At 36.0% G+C, this 18,552-nt stretch overlaps 1 protein-coding gene across 1 annotated transcript in view; it reads right to left on the bottom strand.

The window, feature by feature from the left end:
- Positions 1 to 10,761: 10,761 nt before the first annotated feature.
- Positions 10,762 to 18,552, bottom strand: part of COL6A5 (collagen type VI alpha 5 chain) — a 107,909-nt gene continuing 100,118 nt past the window's right edge. Inside the window, exons 38-39 of the mRNA XM_004283431.2 lie at positions 12,210 to 12,899; positions 10,762 to 10,862 (exon numbers count right to left, since the gene is read on the bottom strand). Of these exons, the coding sequence (XP_004283479.2) occupies positions 10,762 to 10,862; positions 12,210 to 12,899 (791 nt within the window). The remainder of the gene's footprint in view (positions 10,863 to 12,209; positions 12,900 to 18,552) is intronic.

The raw sequence follows: 18,552 nt of genomic DNA, 5'->3' as shown, positions 1-18,552 counted from the left end.
CAATTCACACTCCCATCAGCAGAGTGTGAGTTTCTCTGGCCTTGTTCTATATTTTTTTAGTTAAAGTATAGTTAATTTACAATGTTGTGTTAGTTTCAGTTGTATAGCAAAATAATTCAGTTATACATACATGTATATATGTACATATGTATCTATGTATGTATATATACTCTTTCATATTATTTTCCTTTATAGGTTACTATAAAATATTGAGTATAGTTCCCTGTGCCATACAGTAGGTCCTTGTTTGTTAACTATTTTATATACAGTAGTGTGTACCTATTAGTCCCAAACTCCTAATTTATCCCTCTCTCTCCCTTTCCCCTTTGGTAGCCATAAGTTTGTTTTCTATGTCTGTGGGCCTGTTTCTGTTTTGTATGTAAGTTCATGTGTATCAATTTTTTAAGATTCTACATATAAGTGAGTAGTATTCCACTGTATTTATATATCACATCTCCTTTATCCATTTATCTGTTGATGGACATTTAAGTTGATTCCACGTCCTGGTTATTGTAAACAGTGCTGCTATGAACATTGGGGTGCATACGTCTTTTTGAATTATGGTTTTCTCCAGATATATGCCAAGAGTGGGATTACTGGATCATATGGTAGCTTATTTTTAGTTTTTGAAGGAACCTCTATACTGTTCTCCAGAGTTGGCCTCACATTCTTGATAACCCATGTCACTTTCAGATTTAGGGATCTGATGTACTCTTAGGGTAAAACAAAACTTTATTAAATGAGTAGAGTTTGCTTTAGAACTTCCCAGAGAGCAATAAATGGCTACCGTAAAACTTTTGACAACCTAGAATTAGTTGATTGGATTATTTTAAAAATATTCAAACACAAGAGTAATGTTAAGGAGAATTATAGAAAAAGCCTTTAGTATTACCCCCTTAACATAGTCACTTTTAAAATATACAACATATATTCATTGACTTGGTAATTACTTGTTGTCTTAACCAAACTGAATAATTTTTAAAACCAACTCACTATTGGCTTATTGTACATTTTATGTATTTTTTCCAAATATGTTTACTCCTGTATTGCTGTTCTAACGGTTCCGAGTTGGACTACAGTTAAGTAAAATGAATAGAACAAGTGCCCACATCAGACTTGCCTTTATTTTAGAACTTGTCTCTTGCTAACATGTCTCTTGCTAATTCCCAAGAACAGTTCTGGTCAGATAGAGTATTCATGCTTTTCCATAATGTTTTGTTTTGTTTGAAGCAAAAATCAAGCACACACAGAGCAAAGCATGCTAAAGCATAAAACAGATGATCACAGCACAAAATAGCAGTTTATAAAATTAGCCTCATCTCACTTTTTCTTTCTTACAAATTCCATTGTTTTGTAAATGTCCTGGAAAGAGCAAGCATTGCCTATAATGATGGGTTTCTATTTCTCCAAATAGAAGTCATTCTTAGGAAATTCTAATTCTAAATTCTTTTTACTCGAGTCCAATTTGAGATATAGATGTGATAAAAAATTATGGCAAAAATATCCTTTAGGCAGGTACATCATCACAATTGATGCCTCATGCAGAGTTGTCAAAGAAAGGATTCAGTTAATTCTTCAAGGTCAGTTGTCCCAATTCTCAGGAGAAATGAAATCATTCCTAGTTTCTTGGTTTGCTCATTGATGTCTTCACTCAGAAGTTTTTCCCTCAGATTTGAAACAGATCAAATTTATCATGTTATTAGCCAACTGTTTTCATGAAAAATTCCTGCCACTTAACATTCCACCTCTAATAGGTGATTTATGCTTCCTAGTTAGAACCACATAGAATTACTCATGCCAATGGACCTATGTTCTTTTCTCCTATGATTATCTTGTGTCCTCACCATCTGCAAAACAAAAATATTTGTTGCTCTTAATGTCACTGGATTTGTTTAAAATGTTCCCTTTAGAGACTACTCCTTTTTATGCCACATAAGAAAAAAACATGCATAGTTTTGCCATTTTCAATTGTTATAATAAAAGAGTGATGTGATAACAGATATAAATGAACAACATGTAAGTAGAACTGTAGATATACTTCTTCCTGGGAAAATACTGGTACACTGATGATCTGAAATTTGATGCTTAGCATATTTAGTGGCTGGTATCACTGATTCAGAGCTAGAAGGAATGTGCAGAGCTAGGAAGACTATGCCCAGAATCCTTCTGATTTTTTTTTTAGCATTAATTTCTAGGACAACATTCCTTCCCCTCCTATCCCTCTTCCCCACTCCTCCCTGATCACCCCCGTGTGAGCTTTGGCTTCCAACATCAGCACATATTATTCTTTGGAGGGCTGATGTCCAGCTACTAGAGTGGCTTTAACCACATAGAGTGTATCTGGGAGTTCAAGGCAGCCCTTGACCAATCAATGATCTATAAAGGAGTAAGAAAGCCTTTGGTCAGGACGACTCTGCAGCACAACTCACACGCCTGAGTGACTGGAAGGAGTGAGCTAAAGCTGCCCTCTGTGGCACTTTCCTGAGATGGCACCCTTGTTTGCTTCTACCCCTTCCCTGTCTTGCTGCTTCCCTTTCCTTCTGATTCTCCCCCAAGTGAGTGCCATCTCCAGAAGTCACATTCATGTGAATCCACATCTCAGGGTTGGCTCTGAGGATCAAACCAGGCTCTGAAGGACAATCTTACTTACTTGTCTTCACACACTTTTGCTTACATACCCACCTCAAAGGAAAATAAACATATACTCTTGCCTTGCATATTTTAAAGTGTACATCTATTTGTTTTTAAATTATGAGTTTAAGTAGTTGGAAAGGATGTAATTTGTAACATATTGTAAAAACTGACATTTAAAAATAAAACTTCCACATTTCTCCTCTTTTAATTTACCCAATGGAATCTAAACATCACAGTGATCTGATACCACCATTATTCATTTAAATATACCATATGATTTCACTTATATGTGGAATCTAAAAAAGCCAAAGAAATGAACAAACATAATAAAACAGAAACAGACTCATAGATACAGAGAACAAACTAGTGGTTCTTGGGGCAGGGTGGGAGAAATAGGTGAAGGAGATTAAATGGTACAAACCTCCAGTTATAAAATAAATAAGAGAGGTGTGGCCAAGATGGTGGAGTAGGAAGACCCTGAGCTCACCTACCCCCTGGGTACACCAATATTACAACTATTTATAGAGCGACTATCTGTGAAAACGACCTGAAGACTAGCAGAAAAGATTTTTCACAACTATGAGACCAGAATAACCTGAATACCAAAACCAGACAGACAAGGATGACACAGAAAAGATATTACATAACTGATAATGCAGATGCAAAAATCCTCAACAAAATACAGCGAACCAAATTCAAAAATGCATAAAAAGGATCATACACCATGATAAAGTGGAATTGATCCCTGGGATGCAAAGATGGTTCAGCATCTGTGAATCAATTAATGTGATACAACAGATTAACAACTGAAGAATAAAAATCATATGATCATCTCAAGTGATGCAGAAAAGGTTTCTGACAAAATTTGACATCCATTTATGATAAAAACTCTCCAGAAAGAGAATATATATCAACATAATAAAAGAAATATATGATAAACCTACAGCCAACCTCATATTCAACAGTCAAAAACTGAGAACTTTTCCTCTAAGATCAGGAAAAACACAAGGATGCACACTCTTGCCACTTCTATTCAACATAGTAATGGAAATCCTAGTCATAGCAATCAGATAAGAAAAATAAATAAAAGGCATCCAAACTGGAAAGGAAAAAGTAAAACTGTAACCACTTGCAGATGACATGATATGACATATAGAAACCCTTAAAAAACACACACACACACACAAACAACTATTGGAACCAATAAATAAATTCAGTAAAGTTGCAGGATACAAAATTAATATTCAGAAATTTGTTGCATTTCTATACACTAGCAAACTATCAGAAAGAGAAATTTAAAAAAATATCCCATTTACAATTGCATCAAAAAAAAATGCCTAGGAATGAACTTAAGCAGTGAGGTAAAAGTCTTGACTCAGTAAACTGTAAGACATTGATGAAAGAAATTGAAGATGATGCAAATAGGTGGAAAGATATACCATACTTATAGATTAAAGGAATTAATATTATTAAAATGACTAAATTCCATAAAGCAATCTACAGATCCAATGCAATCTCTATCAAAATACCAATGGCAGTTTTCACAGAATGAAAACAAATAATTCTAAAATTTGTATGGAAACCCAAAAGACCCTGAATAGGCAAAACAATCTTGAGAAAGAAGAACAAAGCTGGAGGTACGATGCTCTCTGATTTCAAACTATCTTACAAAGCTACAGTAATAAAAATAGTATGGTACTTGCAGAAAACAGACATACAGATCAATGGAACAGAATAGAGAACCCAGTAACAAACCTACACCTGTATGGTCAATTGATCTACAGTGAAGGAGACACCTCAAAGCCCTCTCTTTGGGAAAACAAAAGCAAAGCAAAGCAGTGTAAAGGCTGATCATTCTTCACAATAGATTTTTATTTTTAATTGTCAAACATATTACCAGTCAGATAATTCATAGAGGGATAAGCCTTGTTGGTTATGTGCCCAACACAGTATATTCTGAGCTTCATAGGTAGCATTTCCAACCTTTCAACAATGCAGAGATAGGTTTTATTATCTCCTTTTCAAGATTTAAGGTTAACTTGTGTTCTATAAACATAATTATAGATTATGAAACATTGTGACAAACAGTATTGGATTAGGTGCTGTGAATGTTCCTTGGGAATACACTTCAGATGTCTGCAGCTTCCATTTCCTTATCTGTGAAAAGATACAGTACAACTCAGAGATTTCTAAAGCCATTCCAATTTTCAAATTCTAACCTCCCATAATTCGAAGAAGAAAGCCAAATTGAGATTTTCTGAAAAGACTCAGACTGACTTCAAGGAGCAGGGCTGTCCAAGTCACCAAATCAAGCTGTCAGCTAGAACTCTCTGAGGGAAATGATTAAAGATATCATCCACTTCTATATGTATGATATAATTAAATAGAAAAACAGGGAAACCTTTTGAAGGAGGAAATTATGAGAAATGATAATAAACAAAAAAGGTATTGGTAATGCTCACTTGATAATAATTATAGTATATACCATATATAACAATATAGTATATACCATATATATTATTTTATATATCTATAAAATATATGTATATTACATATAATGTATGTATACATATACATATATACAATGTATATTGTATGTTATATATTATATATACTATATATATTAGATATGGGTATAATTGTAGATATAGATAGCATATAGAATATAATAAAATCAGCAAAATTATGGAAAACAAGAGATGAGGAAAGAGGAAATATGAAAAATATAGACAAAGAGGAGAGAGAAGATAAGATGTAAGAAAAGGAAAAACAAATATAAATATGATGAAACATATGGTCTGGTCAAGAAGGACTAAGCTTACTTTGGCCTCAGGATGGAGTGAGTCCATGCTGTCTCTCTCTTCCACTGATTGTAACTGAAAACTTGACAAAACACAAAACGTATCTACTTAAGAACTCTGAAAAGTAAATAGAAGCAGATATTGTAAAGGAGCATGGGTTTCCCATTTTCTTTTCTGGCCTTGTGCAGAGCCCCAGTCCTGGAGCTCCATGGTGGCCATGGAGCAGGTGGCTTAAACTTGATAAAATCCCCTTATTTCTGGCCAGAAGAACTAGGAAAAGGGCTCCCTGTGTGTCAAAGATCATAGAAGAAATCTCCATTTTTTTCTTCTTTTCTCTCATGGTTTTTCTCTAAAGGTGGGCTCCAGTTTGGAGCTGAGCAGAATGCTAGATAGCTAAAATTAAAGAGAAATTACTTTGTCTCCTATCTTTGAGGGCAGAGTAACCAAGAAAAGAGGACCTGTTGGTCAGCATGTGGGGGTAGCCTCAGAAAAGAGAGCTGGAGAAAGGGGTTCTCTAATTTTAACGATGGGGACTACGTAAGACCCAGGTTCTTCCCTAAGCTATACATGGATGTGAAAGACTCAAAAACAGGATAGCAAAGGCTTTGGACACTAAACTGAGATTGGAACCACTGCCCACAGAAAGTGAGACACTGACACTTCTGAACCTAGCACATTGATTGTCTGCTGAAAAAATTAAAGTTCTACAGAGAATTATAATAGATTTAGAGTCTACAAAATGTAATATTTGAAGAAGATGTAGAGTATATATAAAATGGAATATTACTCAGCCATAAAAAGAATGAAATAATGTCATTTGCAGCAAATGGTTGGACATGGAGATTATTATACTAAGTGAAGTAAGCCAGACCGAGAAAGACAAATATCATATGATATCACTTGTATGTGGAATCTTAAAAAAAATTCAAGTGAACTTACTTACAAAACAGAAAGAGACCCACAGACATAGAAAACAAACTTACAGTTACCAAAGGGGAAAGGGACAGGGAGTGATAAATTAGGAGTTTGGGATTAACATATACACACTACTATATATAAAATAGATAACCAACAAGGGTCTACTGTATAGCACAGGGAACTATACTCAATATTTTGTAAATAACCTATAAGGGAAAGAATCTGAAAAATAATATATATATATACATATATGTATATTTATGTATGTATATATAACTGAATCATTGTGATGTACAACTGAAATTAACATATTGTAAATCAACTATACTTCAATAAAAACTATATGTCTGTTTTAAAAACCAAGATGCTTCAACGTAAAAAATTTTTTTTTCAAGATACAATCCAAAATTATGTAACATAACAGAGGACAAGTAGATGTGAATGGTATTCAAAGGATAAGACAATGGATGCCAACTTTCTAATTGACTCAGATCTTGCAATTATCAAAGACATTAAAGAAGCTATTATAACTGTGCTCCATGAGATAAAGGGAAACAACTTGAACAGAAGGATATTCTCAGCAGTGACATAGAGATTACAAAAAAGAACGAAAAAGAAGTTTTAGAAGTAAAAATTACAGTATCTGAAATTTTTTAAATTCCCTGGATGAGCTCAGTAGCAGAGTGAGGATGACAGAGGAAAGAGTCAGTGAATTTCAGGGTAGATTCATTACATGATCTGAAGAGAGAAAGGAAATTGAAAACAATGAACAGAGCCTTGGAGACTTAATGAACAATATCAAAAGGGTCCAGCATTTGTTTCACTGGGATTCTAGAAGGAAAGTAGAAAGAGATTCATTCAGAAAAAAAAAATTGAGGAAATAATGGCCAAAACTTCCCAAATTGGTAAAAGACATAATATTACAGATTTTAAAAGCTCAAAGAAAAACCCACTCAGACATATCATAATCAAACTGCTGAAAACAAAAGATAAAGAAACAATCTGGAAGCAGCTAGAGAAAAAGTACATGTTACAAAAGAAAGGAACAATTATTGAAATGACTGTAGATTTCTTATCAGAAGCCATGGAAGCCAAATAACAGTAGAACACTATTTTTCTTTAAAGTGCTGAGTGAAAAGAACTGTGAACACAGAATTTTATACCCAACGAAAATAGCTGTCCAAAGTCAAGACAAAATAAATACATTTCCAGATAAAGGAAAATTAAGAGAATTTGTTGCCAACGTATCTATTCTAAAGGACAACTCTGATAGGAGGAAATTGGAGTGAGGTCAAGTGACTGGTGACTGGATGGGGGAGAGGATGCACTGGGAAGGTGACACTGAGGAAGGGACACAAGTGAGAAGTCAAGTAGGGGGGTGGAAGGGAGTAAGGGAGTAAGGGAAAGTTGAGTTGAGTAAGGGAAAGTGGCAGGTACTGATGTAGTTCATCCAGGCACAGAGCTCCACGTTTACACGGCAATTTCATAAACATGACCTCATTGGTTCCCCTCCAAAAGTAGGAGACAGGAATTAATGTCCTTCCTATGCCGATGGAGAAACTGAAGCTTAGAGAGGTTTAGTGCTGTACTTGGACATGTCCCTGGTCTAGCAACTCCTGATTCAGTGTGCTTTCCTGACTCTGGGAGGAAGGACTCGGGGTAAATCAGAGGCAGAGTGGGTGGGTGTAAGAGAGGATGTCTTAGCTCAGATTGCCATAACATATACAATAGACTGGGTGGTTTGAACAGCAGTAATTTATTTTCTCACAGTTCCGGAGGCTGGGAAGTCTGAGATCAGGGAACCAGCCAATTTGGTTCATGGTGAGAGCTCTCTTCCTGGCTCGCAGACAGCCACCTCCTTTTTGTGTTCTCACATGCTGGAGAGTCCTGGTGTCTCTTTCTCTTATAATTACACCACTTCCATCAGACCAGGCCTCCACCCTTATGACTTCACTTAGCCTTAATCACCTCCTTAAAGGCCCTACCTCCAATACAGCCACATGGTGGCGGCGGGGGTGTGTGTGTTAGGGCTTCAACATATGAATTTGGGGCACACAATCTAGTCCATAGCAGGGGATATAATTAACAGTGTAAGCACAGGAAGGAACCTTATAAATCTGCATTTCTCAAACGTGTCTATACATTATAATCAGCTGGATATTTGCTGACAATTCCATAGTTCACCCAACACTCCACATCAATTAAATCACATTATCTGGGGTTGAGACACAGGCATCCATATTTTTTAGAAGCTGCACAGGTGATTCTAATGTGCATACAAGTTTGGAAAACACTACTATAAATCCTGATTGAATCAGTTCTGTTAGATATTTCAAGGTAGTTTTTGGCTGAAAATGATAAGCTTAGTAGAATCAAAAGGATTATTATATTATATTATTAATATAATATTATTATATTATATTAATATAGTATATACCATATATAACATAAGATACATTGTATATATGTATATATATGAAGTATACATACATATATAGTATTTTACATACATACTGCATACATATATAGTGTTTTATTGTATAATTATACCAACATTTATCATATGTGCAGTTGGGCATTTTTGTTCCCACTTTAAGGCCACTACAAATAGTTCTGTTATGAACATTCTAGTACCTGACCCTTAGCGAATATATATTTTTTTGTTATATACATTGGGATATATACATTGGGGTAACATTGTTGGGTCATAGGATATGCACATTTTCAGTGTTAGTAGGCACCCAGGAATGTTTATTTTAAAATAACTTCTCCCATGATTTTGATACATAGCAGAGACTGTGAACAGCTGCCCTCGAACTGACTATGCCTGCCTCTTCTCCATCTCCTATTTTCTCTTTAGCTATACGTCCACGGCCACTTCCCCACACAGCCTAATAAACACACAGAGATCTCAGAACCATAGAAGCCTTGTCCTCTCCGGGTTCCACTGTGCTGGGGCTTGGCCAGGAGCTTAGATCTCAGACAAGGAAAGCCCTGGCCATCAAGGGAGAAAGCAGACCCTGAGTCTTCAAATTCTGAAGGCCTGCCGCTCAGTTCCTCTCCTATCCCATCTCCACAAGAATGCAGGGTTCCTCCTGCTCCCCCAGAACCTGTGGTCCTTACTCTTCTCCCTCTTACATTTCTATTCCTTGACCCACCCCAGGCATTTATATCTAGTTCTGGTTTTGTCAAGGCCAGTGGCTCCTTTTTTTGCCCTCCTAGAGATTTATCTTCTTGCCCCCTTGTTTTGGGGACCCTTGTAGCCCTAGTTAATAAGACCCTCTATTCTACAATCTCTATTTGTCTCCATGAGTTCTCATCGCTCATCTTCTACCAGGGAAAATCCAAACAAACAAGGGTATTTCAGAGTTGTCAACTCTAATGCACTCAGGTTACATTTTTCATCTTGTCTGACATTTGCTGGAGCTGTAATTTCTTCTGAATGTGCCTCTTCCCTGTCTTTCATCATCAGAAAAGTTGAAAAGAGCATGTATAACCTCTGGATCAAATCAGTGGTGGTCCCAGAACTGTTACTCTGACCGTTCCCTAATTCAAAGAAATGCTGCTGCTGAGAATCTAATTCACCCAAAGGCTCACTTGGTGAGCCCTCTATTTGGGCTCACCCAAATAGAGATGGAGATGTTCTCCATCTCTATTTCATATACCTCAGGAAGAAGGCTGAAGTGACAGAGAAAAATGATGAAAAATATGTTAACCAAGTCCCTTTCAGGATTCATTGTAGATACACAGATAATGTAACAGGAATCAATTTTATGCATGTTATTGGAATAGTCCAAATGCAGTTTGTGGATGGAATTTGACTGAGGGGCAACTTTTTAATTCCAAAGGGAAATTAGACATTTGTGCCCTTGGTTTAGGGCTCCAAACCAGTATTATTTTCATCACTGAATTTTTACTGAGTACTTAGTGTTGGACTTTGCGAAATCAAACTTAAACGAATTCTTCCTGCTAGTCTCCATATGGGTTCTGTTTTTGAAACAGCAAACGTTTTTGTTGCTGCTTTGTGAGTTTTTCTTTTTCATCTTTTTCTTCTGCTCTAAAGCTATTACATCTAACCTTTGATATTATATGTTTTAACAGTACCCAATATTTGAATGATATTATATAGTTACTAATAAGGCATTAATAGGGGTCTCTTTTTTCATAAAAGCTAAAAAATTGGAAACATGGTTCTTTCGAATATGGATCATATTCTATGCACTATTAACACCAGATCTGTGGTGTTGTTACAAATCAGGAACATTTAAAACACCCCCCCCCCCACACACACACCCATACACCCCACAACCAAACTTGCATCCTGAAAACTAAAATGCCATTTCTTTCAAATTATTTTCTTAAGGACTGTTTCCAGTGGTAGTATTACCCAAATTGTGAATTTGTCAACTCACAATACAGTGTTTTCTGTGCCACCATTCTCTGGGTTGGGAGAGGTGATGTTAACACATTTGGGTCTCATATCTGCAGGGGGATATTTGTTGATGGCACCTGGAGAGAGAGTGGGTGGTTAGTCTAAATTTTACCCTTCCACATTCTATCACCCAAAGTCAGTTCATCTTTTCCTGTGGTTGGAGGTGTTTCCAAGAGCAAGTTAATTTTATAACGGACTCAGCAAAATATGAACCTTCTGACTTTGCAATACCTTGTTGGCAAAGTCAGTGAGATATAGCAGTGATTGAGTCAAAAATTTTCATGCTCTGTGTGTCACAGGCTTGCAATATAATTCAAAGATATCTCTTAATCCCTTATGACATCTGGTTCTCTCACTCTAAAAGGAAGATATTTCTAGAAGACAGCATTAACTATTGAAATTGGCTGCCCTATTTATCTTGAGGTTGGAAGAAGGCATCATTTTTTTGCAAGTGACAAGCTTGCCACTAAATATAAATCCTGAGTGCCAAGATGCTGACGGTTCCATGAGCCCTGGGCTTTATGAGTGCCAGAAAATCTGCATCTCTCTGATTCCCCATTAAACTTGCAGGAGCTACAGACAACCATTCAGGGTGGCCTCTGTCACACTCCTAATTCCCGGCACAGGCCCGGACTTGCTTGATGCTACAAGCTCTTAGGTTTGCTACTATAATCATGTCTGGAATTACAGCACATGGACAGAGGCTGGGAAGCCTCTCTCAAATGCCTACTGTGAAAAGACTCCATTAAACCCCTTGCCTGGCTGTCCCTGAGCCAGCTGTCTGAGACAGAGGCTCTAGAAGAGATTTGTCCCCATGGCTCTTAAGAATTCAAGTCAGAAGCAAAGTTGATTTACAGTGACAAGATGAAACAGAAGTCCTTGGAGTGGGTGGAGGGTGGTGGCAGTGGGGTATTATTTATTACAGTGATACCACTGTAATACTTTATTAAAGCTTTAGTAATTGATGTATCATTTAATGGATAAGAGCACAGCTCTGGGGTCAGAATGCATAGGATTGAGTCTAGAATTTGCCAACTATTAACTGTCAGATTTTGAGCAGTTGATTTAATGTCTGTGAACCTCAGTTTTGTCACTTATAAAATGGGGATAGTACTACTTTCCTTAGAGGGCTGTCCTGAGGATTAAATGATACAATCCTTTAAAAAAACTTGGCACATAGTAAACACAGATTAGGGTTAAAAGACACTTTTCACTTTCTGGCAAAGACCCTGACAGTGGGACAGCAGAGCTCAAGGTCACTAGGACCTGGGATTTTCTCTGTGGTTTTCTCATTGCCTCCTACTGACACCTAGACTCCACCACTCTTGACTGAAGTGAGAATCATGTTACTAAGTCAACTGGTGGATTGTGCAAAGAGATATCTATTGGAAAAGCAACAGAAGAGAAAAACTTTAATGACTTACGTCTGATTGAATGAACAAATGGCTTGACAAATTTGACGATATAGTTCAAATCTGGCTTGTGGGTTCGGCCAAGCTGGACTAAGTGATGATCCAGTGGGTGGCTGCCTAATTCTTCTAATTCCTTGTCATTGTGTAGAGGACCAAAGGAAAACACAAATATGGAGTAGCCCTGACGCTTGGCTCTCAGAGATACATTTCTTAAGACTCCCCTGTCTAAAGGGTTGGTTTCACCAGCAGATATAACAAAGATAACTTTGTTTTTCCTCAGGTTGGGGGTTCCTACAAAGACATTGTCAATTGTCCACTGTAGGGCATGGCCAATAAAAACATCTCCATTGAGCTGTTGAAGGGAGTCTTGGAGATGATGTTTCATTTGGTGTATATTGTTATAAGTAACCAAATCAAATTCTAGGTAGATGGGGCTTTCTTCTGTGTTGGGCATATAGCCTGGAGGAGAGTAGGTCAGGACTGCCACTCTGTCTCCCAAGGTGGAGATCAGTGGATCTGGGGCCAAGTGAAAGTAATCAAGCACTGAGGTTATAAAAGCTTTCACTTCCTTAAACTCATCATTTCCTATTCTTTGGGAAGCATCTATGAGAAAAGCCACATCCATGTAATATTCTTGAAGAGAGGCATCTCTGAGTTCATAAGTAAGACCTGGTTCTTCTTTTCTGCCATGGCTTTCCTGTCCTGCAATAGAATAACTCAAGTCACTACTTTTAGTAGAAGGGAAACCTTGAAACTCCTAGCCAAGAATGACAATACACAGCATGAGGTGTTGTCATACTTCATTCTCACACCCATGGCATACGTTACTAATCAATATCAGTACTTGTTCCCAGATGCATTCTCTAAGTACATCTCTACACAGTATGCGGAGAGCCATTACCACTTGACAGGTATTCTCACATGTGAAGAAATCTATTTGCTACCCCATCTCTGATCTTTGTCAAAGGATTGATGGATCCTCCAGCTATTTTCGTATGCAAGGTGAAAAACATACAGCGATTTTTAGTGCACGCCACATGGTTACAAAATTTGGAGTGCATACTGCATGAGATTTCATTATATGTAATGACCCTAAGAGAGAAGTAAATATGTCAAAGTCACATTTATTGATGACATCTTTATATACATGCTTAAAATATGCACCATAGTATGATGTCATGAGAAGTAGTATAAATGCTGACTTTAGAATCCAAATTCTGTGTAAGACATGACATACTTTAAGACCTTGGTACTCAAAGTACCAGTCCTCAAACAGCTTATTGGCCCATGACAAGATAAGAAACTTGCACCATGATATAAGTCAACTACATCACTAAGCACACAAATTATTTCATCTGATTTTATTTTATTTATTTATTTTTTGTATCAAGACCTTCTCAAGGAAGGAAACAATGCCCCAGTTACACTCTGATGCTACCTTCTTATCTTGTTGGAGGCCAGCACTTCAAGTGGCTCTGCTCCAAAGGGTCATGAAGCCATGTCTACAATCATAGGGACGATGGCTGGTTGGTGAGGTCACAACAGGAAATGCCAGCTCAGAAAGACAGGAGGACACGGTCAATGTTCATTTTTTTCTATGAAAGAAGTATGTTTGTGAACCTAATCAAGCAAGTAGATTCCTAACTGGCAAAAAATTATTACTGTCCAATTGTGCTTGGCCCATTATTCATGCTTTGCATCTATTACTTTATTTAATCCTCACAGCAACCACACTCACAAATGAATTGATTAACCTGTATAAACGCCACAAAAGTTTAATATTGAAATAGAATGCAGAAAAACAACACCACGGATAACGTTATTAACAAGGCAAATACTATCAGATGACTTCTGAATGCTCAATGATCTCTGCATTCCTGGGGTCAACTCCACATTATGTTTTTTTACCTATTGTAGGATTTTCTTCTGACAAATACAATTTTTATATATTTAAAGTGTACAATGCTTCAAAAAGTATACAAATAAGAAATGCTAGAGAGGGTGTGGAGAAAAAGGAACCCTCCTACATTGTCAGTGGGAATGTAAATGGGTGCAGCCATTATGGAGAACAGTATGGAAGTTCTTTAAAAAACTCAACATAGAAATACCATATGATCCAGTGATCCTACTCCTGGGCATATATCTGGAGAAAACTATAATTTAAAAGGATACATGCACCCCAGTGTTCATAGCGGCACTATTTACAGTAACCAAGACATGGAAGCAAACTAACTGTCCATTGACGGATGGATAAAGAAGATATGTTATATATACACAATAGAACAGTAATCAGCCATGAAAAAAGAATAAAATAATGCCACTTGCAGCAACATGGATGGATCTAGAGATGATCATACTTAGTGAAGTAAGTCAGACAGAGAAAGACAAACATCATATGATATTGCTTATATGTGGAATCTAAAAAAATGATACAAATGAACTTATTTACAAAAGCAGAAATAGACTCACAGACACAGAAAAGAAACTTATGGTTACCAAAGGGGAAAGTGAGGGGGGAGGGATAAATTAGGAGTTTGGGATTAACATATACACACTACTATATGTAAAATAGATAACCAACAAGGCCTACTGTATAGCACAGGGAACTATACTCAATATCTTGTAATAACCTATACTAGAAAAGGATTTTTAAAAGAATATATAGATATACATATATATGTATGTATAACTGAATTACTTTGATGTACACCTGAAGCTAACACAACATTGTGAATCAACTATATTCCAATAAAAAATTTTAAAAATTGAATAAAATAGTAACAAAGTGTACAATGTTTTGATATAAGTATACCTTGTATAATGATTGCCACATCAAGCTAATATTGTTGGATTTGATTTGCTAACATTTTGTTTAGAATTTTTGCATTTATGTTCTTGAGGAATGTTGGTCTGTAGGTTCCTTTTCTTGTAATGTATTTGTCTGGTTTTGGCCTCAAAGAATGAGTTTGGAAGCATTCCTTCCTATTTAATATTCTGGAAGAGTTTATGCAGAATTGGTATTATTTCTTCCTTAAATGTTTTGTTGAAGCCACCAGTGAAGTCATCTGGGCTTCGAGTTTTCTTTATGGAAAGTTTTGAACTACAAATTCAATTTCTTTAATAGGTTTAGGAATATTTAGGTTACTTCTCCTTGAGTGAGGCTTGGTAATTCATGCATTGCAACTAATTTGCCTATTTCACCTAAAATGTCTAACTTATAGGCAAAAACTGTTTATAATATTCCCTGATTATCCTTTTAATATCTGTAGAATATTTCTCCTCTCTCATTCCTGATATTGGTAATTTGTGTTTTCTCTTTTTTACTGGTGAGTTTGACTATGGGTTTATCAATTTAATTGATCTTATCAAAAAAACACTTCTGGTTTTATTGATTTTCTCTTTTCTATTTCATTGAGTTCTGCTTTAATTTTATTACTTCCTTTCTTCTCCTTACCTTAGGTTTAACTTGTTCTTCTTTTTCTAATTTCTTAAGATGAAAGTTGAGGTCATTGATTTGAAATCTTTCTTCTTTATCAGTATAGGCATTTAATGCTATGAATGACATCCTAAGTACTGCTTTAGAGGAATCTTACAAATTCTAGTATATTGTTATTTTATTTTCATTCATTTCAAAATACTTGCTAATTTCCCCTTTGGTTTTTTCTTTGACCATGGATTATTTAGAAGTGCTTTATTTAGTTTCCAAATACTTGGGGATTGTTCAAAGATCTTCTTACTATTGATTTCAACTTAATTCTGTTTTGGTCAGAGGATATATTTGGAATGATTTGAAACCTTACAAATTTTGAGAATTGTTTTATGGTCTACAGTATGGTCTATCTTGGTAAATGTTTCACATGTACTTGAAAAGAATGTGTATTTGCTATTTTGTGTGCAGTGTTCTATTAATATCAATTAGGTCAAATTAACTGATACTGTTGTTCAGGCCTATGATATTCCTGCTGATTTTCTGTCTATTCTTTTGTCAATTATTGAGAGAGGTATTGAAACTCACTAAGGGTCTTTTTTTTTTTTTTAAGTCTTTATTCTCCTTGAGTTTTATTTTGGATAATTTCTATGGCTATATCTTCAAGGTCACTAGTCTTTTCTTTTACCAAATCTAATTTCCCATTAATCCCATCCAGTGTATTGTTCATCCTAGGCACTGCAGCTTTCATCTCTACAAATTCTATTTAATTTTTTTTTTTTTTACATTTTCCATGTCTCAACTTTTTAACATATGGAATATAGTTACAATAACTGTTTTAATTTCTTTGTTAATTCTAACATCTTTGTCAGTTCTGATTTGGTTTTCAGTGATTGTGCTTTTTTGATGATGGGTTCTTTCTGCTTTTTATGCCAGAAATTATGAAATTTGCCTTGTTGGATATGGGATAGTTTTATATTCTTATAAATATCCATATGATTTGTTTTGGGAGGCAGTCAAGTTACATGAAAATGGTTTGATCTTTTTGAGACTTGCTGTTATGATTTGTTAGGTATGTCCAGAGTGTTAATTTAAGGCTACTTATTCCCCACTACTGAAGTCAAGATCTTCCTGAATTTTCTTCCCAGTACTCTATGAATTATGAGTTTTTCCAGTCTCTCTGGCGGTAACAGGCACTATCCCTGGCCCTGTGAGCAATGGGCATTATCCTCTAATCCTTTCAGAAGAATGTTCCCCCATGCTCGGGTCATTTCCTCAATGCTCATGCTATCAGCACTCTGATGAATGATGTAGAGGCATCCTCTTCAGAGCTCTGGGTGTCTCTCTCTGCACAGCTCTCTCCTCTCTGGTGTTCTGTCCTGTGAATTCTTACCACCTTGGTCTTCCTGGACTCTCAGCTCTGTTTCCTCATCTCAAGGAGTGTGCTGGGTTCCACCTGAATTCCCCTTCCTGAACCATGGCCTGGAAACTCTCTTTTGGCAGTAAGCAGGAGAAATCACAGGGTCCATCTCATTGGTTTCTCATCTCTCAGGGATCATTTTATTTCCTGAAGTCCAGTGTCCTGACAATTGTTGTTCCATTTCATATATATATATATATATATATATTTTTTTTTTTTCTTTCGGTTATTTCAATTGGTAGGTAAATCCAGTTCCTCTTACTTCACCTTGGGCATTTCTAATACATGAGAACTAACCATCTTGTTTGAGATATTCCTATGTTCTCTCCCTTCTTACAAAGGACTAAGAACTGGTCATTAATGTACCAGACTTTTCCTTTATTAATACATTCATAGTTATTGAACAGGATGTTACATTTCATGAGCTGTTTGAAATCTATGCACCTCCAATCCTCCATCAAGAACCTAGTTTCAAATTCTTAGAATTTTTGATAAATATCAAGATTCTTAATTGCTAAATATAAAACTGGAAGTGTAGACAAAAGCATAAATATACTTGTCTATGCAATGGGTGCTATATAATATACTTTAGCCCTAAAATACTGCCCAAACCTCTTCTAGAGTTCTTGGCAATAGTGTATCAGGATGTGTGAAGATTAGTTAAATGGACATTTCTTTCCTTTTGAGTTTACAATCCTGGAATTTATTAATCATTACCTGCTCTGCCACCAGGATCTCCATTTTTGCTTTTTAAAAAAGGCCAATCAACACACTTTGTTAAAACATACGGAAAAGCATTTCATAAATGTTCTGGTAGAAGAGGAAGGGGTAGAAATGAAAAAAGAGAAATTACAACTGATATCACAGAGACACAAAACATCATAAGATTCTACAATCAATAGTTACATGTCATACATACTACTATATATAAAATAGATAACTAATAAAGACCTACTATATCACACAGGGAACTCTACTCAATACTCTGAAATGACCTATATGGAAAAAGAATCTAAAAAAAGAGTGGATATATGTATATGTATAACTGATTCACTTTGCTGTACAGAAGAAAGCAACACAACATTGTAAATCAACTATACTCCTATAAAAATTAAAGAAAACACCCAGTTACATATCAACAAATTAGACAACATAGAAGAAATGGATAAATTTCTAGAAACATACAATCTTCCAAGACAGAATCAGAAAAAAATATACAGTCTGAACAGAGTGGTCACTAGTAGTAAAATTGAATTAGTAATCAAAAAGCTCCCAGCAAACAAATGTCAGAACTGATTAGGTTCATGGGGGAATTCTACCAAACATACAACAAAGTGCTAATACCTATCCTTCTCAAACTATTCCAAAAAATTGAAGAGGAGGGAACACTCTCAAATTCATTCCAGGAGGCCAAAATTACCCTGACACCAAAGCCAGAAAAAGACACTACGAAAAAAAGAGAATTACAGGTCAATATCTCTGATGAATATACATGCAAAAATCCTCAA

The sequence above is a fragment of the Orcinus orca genome, chromosome 5 (genome assembly GCF_937001465.1).
Source record: "Orcinus orca chromosome 5, mOrcOrc1.1, whole genome shotgun sequence".
NCBI classification, from domain to species: domain Eukaryota; kingdom Metazoa; phylum Chordata; class Mammalia; order Artiodactyla; family Delphinidae; genus Orcinus; species Orcinus orca.
The sequence above is the reverse complement of the archived record's forward strand: the minus strand, read 5'-3'. Positions and strand labels throughout refer to the sequence as shown.